This window comes from Dysidea avara, chromosome 3 (assembly GCF_963678975.1).
Source record: "Dysidea avara chromosome 3, odDysAvar1.4, whole genome shotgun sequence".
Classification (NCBI taxonomy): domain Eukaryota; kingdom Metazoa; phylum Porifera; class Demospongiae; order Dictyoceratida; family Dysideidae; genus Dysidea; species Dysidea avara.
The window spans coordinates 44,634,175-44,649,944 of NC_089274.1; the positions used below are offsets into that span (position 1 = coordinate 44,634,175).

The following is a 15,770-nucleotide window of genomic DNA, read 5'->3' on the forward strand; positions in this document are numbered from 1 at the left end:
TAACTAGCTAGCTAGCTAGCACATAGCAAAACTTTTGAGGGAAGTGCCTCAGCATCCCATGCACCCCCCCTAAATCTGCCCTTGTAGATCTACATATATTTTCTCTTCATAGTGCAATATTATCTGTACATAGTCCAATAGTATCAGTGTGTTAGTGCTGCTAAGGTAATGTCTAATCACTGAGCTGGACTACTAGACTGAATTTTATATTAATTTTTATGAAGTCCAATTTTGTAAGAAGAGGTTGTGCATGGATATTTCCAATTTTTTCAAGCAACATCTATAAACTAAGACTGATTTTGGTATAATTAGATTAGAGATTAGTATAAGAGCAGTTGATATAGCTTTACAGAGAAGAGATAGAAACAAACCAGAGTTTTAGTTTATGCTATGTATGTAGCTGTGTCACTAGACAAGACACTTCTGGAGCTGAGAGTTTTGATCATAACTGTGTACATGTATGCTGGACAGAGTTGGGGGTAACTAGTTACATTGTAACTAAGTTACGTTACTAGTTACTTTAAAACGTAACTATAGTAATATAACTAGTTACTTGCTTTGTAACTAGTAACTAGTTACAACTGCCTAAATAGTAACTAAGTTACAATAGCAACTAGCTAATCATGCTTTACAAGCAAGAGCACTTCAATTTTTGTGCTACAGCCACATTAAGTAGACACTTTCTGTACTGTTTGTTCTTCATGATTCAGCTAGAGTAGCAGACATAACAGTTGAAACTTAGCTGAAATGGCTACAGAATCATTATTTTCAGAAAGTGTATGTACATATAATTATTATGTATAGTTCTCGTCTTTACTTGCTCTGGGAAAAAAATCATGCTACAAAAGTTAACAAACATACAAAACTTATTTGTGAAAGTAACTAGTAATCAGATACTTATACCTTTTTTAAAAGTAACTGTACCAAAATTACATGGGATAAAAGTAACTAGTAATTACGTAGTTACTTTCCTGAAGTAACTACATAGTTACTTTCCTGAAGTAACTATCCCAACTCCAATGCTGGATATCATCACACAGTGATATTCTCATTCAAATAATCAGCAGCAATTTTAGCCTAACAATTTAACATTCATTCAATAGACTGTTTGACATTTGTTCATGCCTTTAATTTATTTACACATAATATTCACTTGCATTTAACACACACACACACACACACACACACACACACACACACACACACACACACACACACACACACACACACAACACACACACACACACACACATCACACATACGCATATAGCTACACAAAAAGCAAAATGTACACTACTGTACAGCCTTCAATAATTACATGCTGAATATGTGTCCATGTGTGGCATGCATGGACACGTGTGCTTGGTCACACTAACTCAGTGAGATTGAAACACATGCGTGTGTAAAGCAAGATGTGTGAGTCATTTGGCATGTAAAATCCTACATGAGCTATGTATCATGAATGAAGATGTACATATAGGCACCTAATGAAGTTCAAACTGCACTATCACCTCACATGCAAACACAAGAAGTGTTGGCATTTTTCTGCTTCTTAGGAGTTCCCATCAGTCATATATTTCAACATGGAGGGGTTTAAAAGTTAACAATATTAGCACTATGCCCATCTGGCCATATGGTATAGATGACAAAAATTACCAAATTTTTCTTCATGCCTTATGTACATTCTAACCACACAGTAATAATACTATAAAAACTGATAATAACTAATAACTTGACCATATATTTACAAAAATGTACTGCATTACCATATTAAGTTATACATACCTACTACACACTGTCACTGTTAGTATAAAAGAGATCACATTGTGAGGTGATCACTAGTTCATCAGTAGCTCTACAATGACTACTATTACTATTGCTACAATATTACTACTACTGGCTATTGGGATAGTAGCAGTTCTAGCTGGATGTCCTAAAGAAAATGCTCCTATTGAAAGTTGCTGTTGTCTTGGCTTCAACACTAGTGTCTTCAACAAGAGGAAATCAGGAGTGTACACCATGGTCAATTTCTGTGGAGTAAAATGTTATGATGCAGAAGTGTATTGTGACACTATCAATGGAGGAGGAGGATGGTTAGTGGTACAGAGGAGACAAGATGGATCTGTTGACTTTAACAGGACCTGGGTTGAGTATGAAGATGGATTTGGTGAACTGACTGGAGAATTTTGGTATGGACTGAGGGCCCTCCACTGTCTCACTGGTCAAGGTGGTTGGGAAATGAGAATGGACGTCAAGCTAGCTGATAGTACTAAAGTCTTCCTCCATTATAAACAGTTTAAAATTGCATCAGCTGAAGACAAGTACAAAATAACTATTGGAGGATTTCAGGGGACCACCACTGATCCAATGGCAGGTCACAATAGAATGAACTTTACCACTATAGACAGTGACAATGACCAACGGATTAATGGAAATTGTGCAGTTTTTTCACTTGGTGGATGGTGGTTTAACAATTGTTGGCATGCTGCTCCTAATAGCGTTTATCAGCGGAATAGTGGTTTTTATATTAATAACCAGTGGGTTACCTTTCTATTAATAGAAATAAAAGTCAGGCCATTTCAGTGCATCATTTAATCAACATACCAAACACATGTACTCATTGTACTATGTATATTAACTACCATCGTTTCTTTTACTTTCATAATACAGTTTGTGTATACTAGTGGCTATGAACTTTAGTATCCTTCAGAATACTATAGATTGGACATGATACCACATGTTGTTATGCATGAAATTAACATTGTATTATTTGGCAAACACTAAATTTATGTAACACACAAATGCAACGGTGCATTTATTACTCTGACAATCATGTGTAATGAGTTGTATGAATCAGGAATAACCAATAATTGTTTAAGTTCAAAACCTATATGCCTTTAACAGCCTTCTGCTTAGTAAACATTAAATGACATATACTGCATTTGTTACACTGGAAAAAAATACTGACAATATTAACTTTTAAGTGTAGCTTGCATACACATATAGCTATATGGACTGTAAGACTATATGCTGCTCAGCAATACAGCAGATAGCTAGCCAAGTTCCTAGATGTTATACTTTTACTATACGTACATACACAGACTAAATCATCTGTATGTGCATGGTGGCTGGCTATACTTTCCTGCTATATACTTTTTCTGTTAAATTTATAAATTACACTGTCATGTTGATCTGGTAGTAGAAAGCTTTAATGACCTTTTTAAAATAGAATATTAATAATTAAATCTTTCCTTATACTTATAAAAATTTAGCCTTCTGAGGTGACGATTTTGACATATGTATATGTAGTGAGACATCTCTTGTTGATATAAAGTAATAACCATCTCTCTATAGATTGCAGTACATACAGGGGCATAGCATAAACACTATAGTTTAAGTTTAAAGTTGAATTTCTAAAGATCTGATACTGCAACACCCAGACTCTTAAAATATATTATGATATTACTAATGCTCAGAAAGCAATCATAGCCAGCAACAGCTATTTTGCAACTGTTCTCAAAGATTTTCAAGTTATTGTCACTAGAAGAGGACTTGTGGTACAGAATTTCTGGTGCAACTCGTTTATACTGTGGTTGTCCTAGAGCATCTCCTTTGGAAGTTTCAGGGAATTTGTAACTCTGTTATAACTTTAAAATTTCATAGAATTAACCTGTGTTTTAGTTGCAAAAGTTACCTAAGCATCAAGTTTGGATGCAGTTTTTTTCATGATCATAACTAACAATCCCTAACCTTCTAGGTCAAATTTGCATTTTTGTTTCCTTAGTTTCTGAAATTTTTAATGTCCATCTACATGGACAAAATAACAAGAAACATGAGTTAAATAGCATACCACAAAGCAATGTACATACTTAAACACTTTGTATACGGACCACTCTGAATTTGAATTTAGATACTGGGTAGGCAGCCAGGGGCACAGCCCAAAATACATACAGTGCAAGTAAACTTCCAAAAACGACACACTCAGATTTTCTCTTTCAAAATTTTAGTTTAAAGAACCAAATTTGGAACAGGTTATCTGTACACATTTTTCATATTGTGTCACAAAATTTCTGCTTTTTGAGCACCAATTATATGCTTTATTAGAAAGTTATGTTTGAAAACTTTTGCAAGTTTGGGTGAGTCTACCAACTATTAACTAAAGCTCAAACTAGCCATAGTTGAAATAAAAAGTTCCACTGTAAAACATTTGCAATTTTATCCTTAGAAAACATGATGTAGCTAGGAAAGTATGTATTGTAAAAAATCTAGTGAACCTTTATAAGCATGGTGGCACAAGCATGGCTCTGAAATTTATGCTATAAACATGCAGTGTACACATATTGTAAAATTTCTTCTATAACAAATTATAAATTAAAGTTACAGAACTAAAAAAGAAATAGAATATAAAATTATAAATCTATTAGTATTGTAGAATCATTCCATATTTTGAGCAAACAATTTTAAAGTGCTTTTATGCATTACCTTACCAGTACATGGCTGCCTTTTTGTTGTTAATATTCACAATACACTACAACCAAAAGGTGGCCAATGATTGATCACCAATCAAACCGATTACACTTCTAATGTATCAGTACCTGGTTATACATTATAAACCTATACAGACTGTACACTAACTTTGCATTAGCAGTTGAGTATGTGTAATCCACTATGAATTATATGCCTTATCATTATAATTGATGATAATAAAGTTCTTAGCTATGATTGAAACAAAAATTTCCACTGTAAAATATTAGCAATTCTATCCTTAGAAAACATGTAAGTGTTCTAGCAGTGTTCCTTAGGTAAACCCTTAGCTGTTCCAAGTATAGTGAGGGTACATGTGTATGTGTGATGTGTTGGTAACTGTTCACCCTAAGCCATGCACTACTATTACTGTATAGTGGATGGTTTCTTATAGGATTTTCAGTTGAATACATGTGTATGATATGATGGCAAGCTTATGTTCTTGTTAAAACTCTTATACACAAGATCATGTTTATAATTGTCATAATTATGTATATATATGTACGTATTTCCTAAACTGCCTCCTTTCATTCTTTTTTGGAAGATACGTATTGCTCTGAGATTGGCATACATAGTGTAGGAGTCAAGTCCAACTAGAAGGCCAATCATGTGTCCTTGCTGTGATATCTCTTCCCATAGGAATAGATAATTGTTGGCCATTCATAATAGTAGTCTGTAGAGCAACAAGATAATGCAAATTTTTGAGGGATGTAACTTTTACGGATTTCATGACTCCTTAGTTGTTCACAAAACTTTTATCCTTGAAAATTAACAATTATCAATATTAGCTCTATGCTATACAATAGGTAACCTGAGTGATAAACAAGTGACCCATGAAATAAAACTGCAAAAATCCTAAATTTTGTTAATCCGTGAAAATTATGTAACTCAAAATTTTGTATGCATACTGTGCCTTCCAAAATGATAACAAAAATTTGCTGTTATATATTCTGATATTGTCTGAGTTCAACTTGAATTCAGTTTACTGTTTAGGTATTAAGGTGGAAAGTGCCTACATCATTTTAAATGATGATGGTGTGATCATTAAAAATGATTGGCATTAGCATCATTGCAACCATTTTCTAGCTGACCGTCATCTTTGATTTCACAACTTTTTCGCTCTGACTTTTTTGGAGGATCACACACACCCTTTTTGCACAGCTTTGGATTCATTTAATCTCTACACAGTACGTTATAGTGTTATATAGGAATTTTACAAGCTCATCATTTCTGACATGTATACGTACATTAGTCCATGCAATGTAGTGTAGCTAAAGTATAGGGATTAAATTTGCATGCAATGTGATAATGCAGCATTTAGATTTTGCTGGTTTCTTACTTAAATCCACCCATGCACAGCTGATTGCATACTAACTGGGATACATGCCTAGTTGAAAACAATTTTTGCATGCATGTATCAATTTTTGTATGAACATATCTACATATATTTGTTTGCTGCCTGTAGCTGCTAAGCATTAGCAAAACATTTAATCGTAGAAGCAGCCAGTATGCCAGAAATGAAGTCTGTGTAGAGCTTTTAAAAACTTCTGTAATAAACATGGCTTTGCTCTAAATTGCTTTGTTCTTGCCAATTCAAGTATGGCTAGAGCACCCCACCTAGTAGCTCAGTTTACAGAATGAGAAAGATATATATAGCATGTATTAAATTTATTTATTTGTGTGAATTTGCTGCAACTATAAGGAAGTACATACATGTACAAAATATACAAAAACTACAGCTAGTATGTTGGTACAGTCTACCAGCACCCAAAATTACAAAAGGGAGGTGTGGGGGTTAAATTACATCTGGAACAAGGCCACACAACATGAAAACTACAAGGGTTATGTTCATCAAATTTTTTTAGAAAGTTTGACTGAAAAGTTTAGCTCTCCAACCATTACTTGGAGAGTCTTGCTATGATATAGTTATTCCATGCAATATATGTACATATGTAGCTCCCCCATACACGTATACATCCAGAATAGATAAGGTTATTGTATATAAATGCTTTAGGTGACTATTTATGCTTTCTAGGTGAAATGTTTTCCCCTAATTACTGAAGTTCTCATAACTATAGTATTTTAGAAATATATAAGTCTCAATCAAAATTGATTGCAAAACTCCTTCTCAAGATAGCTAATATCTTTTTTCAAAAGGGGACTATAATGTATGTCTCTAGAATACTCATGTTTAGTACAGTTTACTCACATTTTGGTGCATGCTTCACACATGCCATTATGCAGTGACTTCTACCAATGCCCACATTATAATACAGTCAAATCTTAGTTCTGCACATTAATATACTACCAAATATGTATGATGTCTTTAAAAAGTGCTTCACAAAAGATGTATAGTATGAACTTTGATTACGTAGTAAAATAACATTGCTTTAGATTTTGAATATTGCTGTACATGAAAGCTTGACACAGTATATGGTAGGCATTTATAACCATATTTGGAAACACCAATAATCAATTCTATATTGGGCTGCAAGTGAACTGTGTAAACTCTCATGTAAATATTCATTGTATACACTAGTACTCTTCTCATAGCAGACATAGCTAACACATTCCAAAAATGTGCTAAACTAACAACAACTTAATTGTACTGACCATATATGTACAAGAAGTATCAAATTACCATAGCTAATAAGCTATAATACATACACATACGTATACTACACAATGCCACTACTAGTATAAAAGAGATCACAGTGATCTTGGTACAGTGTATGATAAGTAGAATTCTAGAATGACTATTGCTACTACAATACTACTACTGGTTCTGATTATAGTACCACTCTCAAGTGGTCAGCAGGCAAACAGTGATGATGGTACTCGTCTCATCAACAACTGTTGTAATCTAGGCTATGGTCGATTTACCTTCTCCAAAAACATTAGAAGGTCAGGAATTTATGTCATTCCCAATGTCTGCAGGGATGATCATTTGAAGGCTGAGGCTTATTGTGACACTATCAATGGAGGAGGAGGATGGTTAGTGGTACAGAGGAGACAAGATGGATCTGTTGACTTTAACAGGACCTGGGTTGAGTATGAAGATGGATTTGGTGAATTGACTGGAGAATTTTGGTATGGACTGAGAGCCCTCCATTGTCTCACTGGTCAAGGTGGTTGGGAAATGAGAATGGACATTAAGTTGGCTAATGGCACTGAAGTCGTTCTCCATTATGATGAGTTTACAGTTGCACCAGCTATAGACAAATATAAATTAACTGTAGGAGGATTCCAGGGAACCACCACTAATCCAATGGCAGTACGACACAATGAAATGTCCTTTACCACAAAAGACAGTGATAATGATCAACATCGAAGGAACTGTGCTCTGGCTCAAGGTCCTAGTAGGCCAGCGGGAGGATGGTGGTTTAAAGATTGTTGGCACATTGCTCCTAACCTCTTTTATGAAGACAGAGCTAATGGTATTTACATCAACGACCAGTGGCCTGGTCTTGTATTTATAGAGATAAAGATCAGGCCATTTCAATGCAGCATCTAACTCTTAGTGTTATAATCAGGATATTTATTTACTTTGCACACTATCAATGTTCTTGAGACTTTTTATCCACACATTATGTATACGATATCCTGTATCATGTGTCTTATTACCATTTGTTTCTGTACTAAACTGTTCTTGAAACAACTGAAGTTGTCTTACCTGAAATAGTAAATACCTTATACTTATATCATGTGTCTCAAAGTACTTATAATAATATTAGGTCTTATCACCATACTGGTGATGAAAGTTGTGTGAATAAACATGTTGATCACACACACACGCACGCACGCACGCACGCACGCACGCACGCACGCACGCACGCACGCACGCACGCACGCACGCACGCACGCACGCACGCACGCACGCACGCACGCACGCACGCACGCACGCACGCACGCACGCACACACACACACACAAAAGCACAGAATATTGAGATAATGTATGTAAAGTTGTAGATTAGTTCTAAAACATATCATTACTAAACCATGTAATTAGCTAGGGGATCATCCATTATTTTCAGTATTTTAGTTTTTGCAAAACCCATCCTGCACACTTTCAAAAATGCTGCACTACACAAAGAAATAATTTTAGCACTAGAGTACTAGTGTTTGGCTAGAGCATTAGGTAAAAGGTGGTGGAAGCTGAGACACAGCTACATGGAGTTTGCATGTGATTGCTTTGAGGGGACTGGCTATACATGGCTCCAGATAATTGCTATCAACATTTTGGCAATGCCTATGTTCAGGACCAGACTTTTGGAAAGGGAGGGGTCAGAGTAATAACAAATTTATACAGTAGTGCTATAACTATAGATGGACATAGCTACATGCAGCTGCTGACAAATCTAACTGAAAAGTTCAAATAGCTATAAGTGTATATAGCATGTGTTAAAGAAATTACATAACCTCTTATATACAGTTGCCTGATTGTACATGCATGTACACAACTAACTATGAAAAGCTGCTGTCTTTCAGATGTATAATTATACAGAAATGGCACACTTAATAACAAGTATATATATATATTCAAAGTGTTTTGTGTGAACTGATCGTATAGCTACAGTGTGTTGTGAGTGAACCAAGTGATGCAACTAGATATGCACAAAGTTCGCTGCAGTGCATGCGTTCTGCTGCGACTACTAATTAGTAGAAAAGGCACCTTAGAAGAGGGTCCCATTTACGTTCCTTATGAGTTGTGCATAATTAAGCTTCACTATAAGTAACAAGTAACACTATATGAGAACGCTTCAGTATAAGTAACACTATATGAAATACAGGTGGGTATATTGAATTGTGGGTTTTAAATAGCACATGGACATGTTGTTGGAGCTTATACAGCTTTCACACAATAAGGATTGTTGATGCTCAATATAACGTTATATATGGTGTAGGTAATGTCACACTGATAACTGAAACATCACTGGATGAGATTTTAATGTAATAGCTATAGCATATTAAAAGAATTAATGGAGGGTGTGTGTGTGTCCTTCCTTCCCTCTGCCCCTAATCCACCCCTACATGCGTAACAAACAGCATGAAAATTAATACTTATCATTCATGCAGCTAAAATATAGCCAGCTACTGATGTAAAACAAGCAGAGCATGATGCAACATATTTTCTTTATAGGGAATAGACTATATTGGGGAGAACTTACAATTATTCATACACTGTAATATTATAGTAATCTCTAATCAATGTTAACAAGAGTTCTCATGTCTATTTTTATAGCTATGCACTCCGCCGGCTTGGCAAGTTCAATGGTAAGGTCTGGCCCTAGTGTGGGTGAGCTTATAGGCCACTCCAAGAAAATTCCTTGTTTCCCATTTCATTGTCCTCAAAAATACATGCAGGTGGGTGGTTCATTATCCATTATTCATCATAGATTTTCCACTAATTATTGAAATTCATAACTAATTACAGGTAAGAATACATATGGTAGAAATGTTTACACTAAGAACCTGAACAGTGAAAAGCTAGCTAAATGTATATAGTGTTGTAATTGTAAGGCATTTTCATTTTAGTTAAAGTTATTGTTATTGTAAGGTTCCAAAAATTAAATTAGTTACATAGTTATTAATTGTTAACAATAAGTCAACCCATAAAGTTATTGTCATTGTTGTGTACTATTGTTATTTGTTACTGTTATTGTTTTTGTATATAGCTATGGCATGTAAGAATTAGTTTGTAAAATGAAATCTCTAATAACTGAGTAGCGTCAGTGTTAATAGCAATTTTCCTCATTAAACTCTGCTCTGCATGGCTTCAGATTCTAAGCTGCAGGTGCATATATGTGTATGCTTTAAACTATAAAGTGACATCCGACTCTGAGGCTAAAATGAGTAAGATGTGCATGCTATATGTAAGAGTGGCATCCTTTTCTATTAGATTTTTTCTGTTCTAAGCGGTGCAAAATTCCATAAAATTGGCAATTTGGTTACCGTTTATGTAGGAGGTATTCTAAATGTTTTACATTGATATTAATGACGAGAGAAGCTGTTTTTGTCATGAATTGGAATACACAATGGAAAACTAGATATGAGATAACTACAATGCAAATGAATGTGTGTGTGTGTGTGTGTGTGTGTGTGTGTGTGTGTGTCTCAAACGTAATGTGTGAGAGCTGTGTTCTGTGTATATGCTTTGAGATTTAAAGTACTATGTTATGTAGAAATGTGGCACAAGGATCTAGGTGGATTTTGAAGGCATGTAGGGTTTAGAACATTTTGCTAGGCAGGTGTCTAGCTAATTGTTGAGAAAAATGATCCAGCCGTATGCATTGTGCCCAACAAATCAAAGCATGCATGGTGCAATCTGTTGCAACCTAGTATGAGGTACATTTTGAAAGTATAACCAATATTTAAATAAATTATTCATGATCAGGAGTGTTTAGCTGTTTTGAACAAACTGCTTATGACTGTTACAGCTTTTGTGCATAACTTGTACTTAAGTATCCCATATGATCTTATTAATTTTATGATCTGGTATTCTGTTGTAAATAAGTCAAAAGTGCATTGCTATAAATCCATTGCCAGTGCAATAATTTTCCTAATGTTACAAAAAGATTTCAGAATTCTTGTTTATATAATATTGTTATTAATTGTTATGTTGGATTAAAATATTATTAGTTATTGTTTTGTTATTGTTAGCAAAATTTTAAGCTGCTACAAAAATTATTTTGGATTTAGTTAGCTATTGTTTAACAATTACAACACTACTTGGCTAAATGGGGTTTCTGAATGCTAAACTAGTTATCTGTGACGGATCCAGATGGGTTTCTGGGGTTTCGACAGAAACCCCCTTTTAAATTTTAAATTTAGCTCAGTGGCAGTATAAATACATAAACATTGTTGCACTGACAATTTGTCATAGCAAGGCCGGAGGAGACGCTCAGGGCGAATTTTTTTTTGGGCAGACTTTCAACTTCGAAAATTTTCACACATTATTTTTTCCGGATAATGTTGCGCATGCAATACCGGATACTATAACTTCGTCACTCAAAAACACTTTGTTTGCTGCGAGGGGTCCGACACTTCGTGAAATCTCGTACGCTCCCTACAGTAGAAATCAGAAATCAAGCCTCTAATCTCCGTGTTTCTCGGTAAATTGGAGAAGATTTCCCGTAAACTATAGCTTGCGTGGGCGGAAAACAGCAGAAATCAGTCTAGAAATCAGAAATCACAGTAGAAATCTGGAAATCTCGTACGCTCTTTCCGAAGTGTCGGACCCCTCGGTTTGCTGGGCCTCAATGTCGCGTTGTCGTGTTCTCCGCCAGGTTGACAGTAGAAAAAAAAGGGCGAAATATGACTTTAGAGGAAAGGTGGTTTTCACAGGCTAGCTGTTTCAACTCAGTGATTGTCAATGGCGTCTCGCATTTTATATTAGCTAATACTTCGCAGCACAGAGCTACCCGGCAGTATCTGATTCACAGCTATTGGTGAAACTGATTGGCATGTGAGTGTGAAGCAGCTTGTGTTTACTAAATAAATGGACTGAGGATTAATCCACTGTCTTGTCTTATTAAATTTAACACTTTTTCTTTCCTTGCCATGCCCACAACTGACTACTGTGTAGATCAGATTTGTGGTCGCATTTTAGTCCGAGGATTCACATACTTGTCTCTTTTTTGTTGTACACATTCATCGTAATCATGATGGTCTTCTAAATGGTTCTCTCAGCTGATCTGTCATATAGTCAACCGGCAGGGATCATGAATTCTATAACTGAACAAGGAATATATTATAATATGGTCCTATAAAACCTTCTGTGACCTGGATCAAGATGTTTGATCTCATCCAAATCATTATGGTACCTTGATCGCTTGACTTGCTAGTGTAAAGCATATTGTCTTGTGCTCTTTTGAGGACTTGATTACTTAATGCAGTACAAGCTAACCTCTTGATCGCTTGATTAAATTTTAATACTGGTTGCGGATGGTTCTGCAGGAGTTATTGGTGTAGTGACTATACCATACTGAACAAGCAGCTGTGCTTTTGATTGCGTGTTGTCTTGTTATTTGTCAGAAAGAAACATGAATTATGTGTTATTGTCATAAGAACTAACTTCAAGTTCTTAGAGACTGATATCTATTTCAGTCATATAGCACCGTCACAATATATAGGAAGTAACATTTCTCAGCATTTGCCACTCAGCCCTACGGAGATGGCGGCTGATTTTATGTTTATTGTGTTATAGATATTACTTTATTATTACTACATGTATGTAATGATGTGGTCATCACTTTGTGTGATGATCTGTGATCACATGTGTATTGAGTGTGTTGTTCTTAATTTATAGGTGGATTCACTTCAAGATTGCAAACGACTGGTTTTTATGAAACCAACATCTAAACGAGAGTGAGTCCATGATCACGTGCAGCTGAGATGACTGCAATGAATTTGAGACAGGAATAAAGATCATGTTATATTCAATATATAGTTTGGCTTTACTATATAGACTGTGAGTTAAGACAGCAACAATTGGTCTGTTTTTGTGATTTTTTGTTTTCATCAAAAATTTCCAAATGTGGAGTGTGGGTGGACAGGTTGCATATATCATTACCATTGTCCATTATCACACTATGTCACAACAGCTTGGCCATGCCCAATTTTGAAAAGATTCTGGGACATTTCCAATGTATAGTCTCAATTCATGGCATTTCTATCGTCTGTTTGACACATGTAGTCAACTTCTTACTTGTAAAATTCTGTAAATATTAGGGCTCACTGCACAAATCTGATGATCTAATAGGCATTTGTTAACACTCTGCAGTGCATTGTGTACTTTTGTACAACATGGCAATTTGAATTACTGACCTGTGTATGTTCAATTGTTCTTGTTATTCAAATATTGGTTAAATCTGCAATATAGCTAACAGGTATTTCGTGCAAAAGCGAAATTACCCACTAGTATGGTAAGTCATATAGCATGCAAGAATCACGTATGCATGATTATTGTAGTCCACAGAGGCACAGATGTAATTATACAAATTGTTGACCTATTAAATGGGTGACTAGGGGTTGCTTTGCAGGCTAATATAACAGCAAGAGTGAAAAATAATATCATTCAATCTTGATAATAGTTCTACGTGTATGATCAATCATACAGTTCCAGTGAAACTCCTCTGGATTTTAGGCACCCTTTTTTTGGAGGACATTTGTCTAGGTCCTATATCAACAGCTGTAGTACAGTGAAACCACACTTAGCGACCACCTCATTACACTTTGTTATGGTGGTCCCATCTATGAAGCCCAGATCTATTTTCCATAATATCTCATTGATTTAATTTTTGTTAGTAACCCCGGCAGCTACTTTCTGTAGGACCAAACTGATGAAATTAAAGCATCCAGTAATTGAGCAGGCATTTAACCCAGATTAAATAACAGAAAGCCGAAATGACTAAAATTTTATTTTCACACGTACTATAGTTGATCAATAAAGGAAAATTTCTTTATCATGCTTGTCATGATACGTAGTTGACCTATTCTACTGTAACAGTTCTCAAACTTTTATGAGAAACCTGCATACTCCATGTCCAATAAATTTAGCTATCAAAGCTACACTTATTCTGGAATTGTACTCAATTCTTAATTGAGCTTATTTATTTCGCTTGCAGTCATTTCTGACTTATGCCTATACTGTATGTTTCATCTCTACCCAGCAGTAGTGTACTAGCCATTATGATAGTGTAAATCACAGTGCTAAAGGCCACCCCATTAATAGGGCCACCTATTTAGGGTCCCAAAAGTGGCCCCATTTAAAGAGGTTTCACTGTAACTCTTAACCGAAGTAAATGTTTTTACAAATGACAAAACAAATTGCTGATCTTAAAGGGGTTTCATTATATACAAATAGCTAGTTTTATGTCTTGTACAGGAGCAGTAATAATATGAGTCAAGGCATGCTTGGAACTTTTAATGACATAGTGCATGAATAGTATATGTACACCTTAACCATGCAGTGTAACCACTCTGTAACGGACAGTTTGAGACCAACTTTACTGATACCTACAAATGTTTCATTATAAGGTTAAATTTATAGTGGAGAGTGCTTTAAGAGAGGTTCCACAGTACTATGATGTGAAAATCCATTTAGCATTTCCACTTCCTTCAGATGTATACAATGCAAGTGAGGGTCAATACTGCTCATCCAGTTGACCCACCAAGCCAAATAGAATTTTAAAAATCAGGTGGTCATTTTGGCACAATGTCCACAAGTTCCAAAGCTTTGTTAGCTAGTTCTACATTCATATAGCATCATTATATAGGATGTTACCAACAGAAGTATTGTCTGCAAGAGAAGTAAATGAGTAGGTACAAGTACTCAAGTATCAAACAGTACGATAGTACTGTTTAAGTAGGGATCGGGGTGGATTTGGCGCGCGCCTCAAATTTCGATCCCTCAAAAATCATCCTAGAAATATCTCACACAGCAAATAAACCTTTTACTAAAGAGTCTTCAAGTTTCTAACTTTATTTCTAGCGTTATATATCAGGAAACGACTAGAAAAGTGCTGGAATTTTATTTCTAAAAAATCGCTAAAACAGAAATTTTCGTCTGCCTGCCAGCCTGCCTGACCACATTCGCAAGGCTACAGGCCAAACGAAGCAGCGAAGGATCACCATTCTTTGCCACAATATTTAACTCGCTGCTGGGATGTGCCTTTTCGGGTTCCGACGAGTGTCTGCCTTCTGCGCTTTGCCTTTCTTTTTATCTTCAATTACGGATCGTCTTCTTCTTTTCCAGTCATGGAGGCGTTAATATAATTCGTATCGACACTTTCCTTAGAGCAGCCGTATTCGGACGCCACAAAACTAATAACGGATTCCGTACTGTAAGGGCAAGTAGATGCCTGTATAGCAACACTTGCAAAGCGATCAAACAGCCTAGTGAAGTAAGAACACACTGCCACGCCCTTATCAATCAGAGCGCGCGCTCGTACTTAACGATCAGTGGACCACGCCCATTATTAATGGTCCAGCTACTAATTGTAGAAAACAGGAGATAGAAACCCTGCATGCCTTTCAATTTAGTAATTGAGCAGCTTGCATAAAGCAAGCAGCAAGATCGAGATACTCTAATAGAGCAGTCAGTGCCAAAGATCAATAATAGCTATATATACCTATACCAAAAAAAGTTAACAAACTAGTGAATTTAAAAATTGTTAATTTAGAAATGGAAGTAGGGATCAAGCGATAAAAACTACTGAAACAAGTGATTTGAATGATGGCAACT

The 15,770-nt window shown here is 35.6% G+C and overlaps 2 protein-coding genes across 2 annotated transcripts; both read left to right on the forward strand.

Moving 5' to 3' along the window:
• Positions 1-1,860: 1,860 nt before the first annotated feature.
• On the forward strand, positions 1,861-2,595 carry LOC136248538 (ficolin-2-like). The gene has a single exon (XM_066040309.1). It carries the CDS (start codon positions 1,861-1,863, stop codon positions 2,593-2,595), a length of 735 nt encoding a protein of 244 aa, XP_065896381.1.
• Positions 2,596-7,276: 4,681 nt separating this feature from the next.
• LOC136248539 (fibrinogen C domain-containing protein 1-like) lies at positions 7,277-8,038 on the forward strand. The gene has a single exon (XM_066040310.1). The coding sequence runs from the start codon at positions 7,277-7,279 to the stop codon at positions 8,036-8,038; it is 762 nt and encodes a 253-aa protein (XP_065896382.1).
• Positions 8,039-15,770: the final 7,732 nt, after the last annotated feature.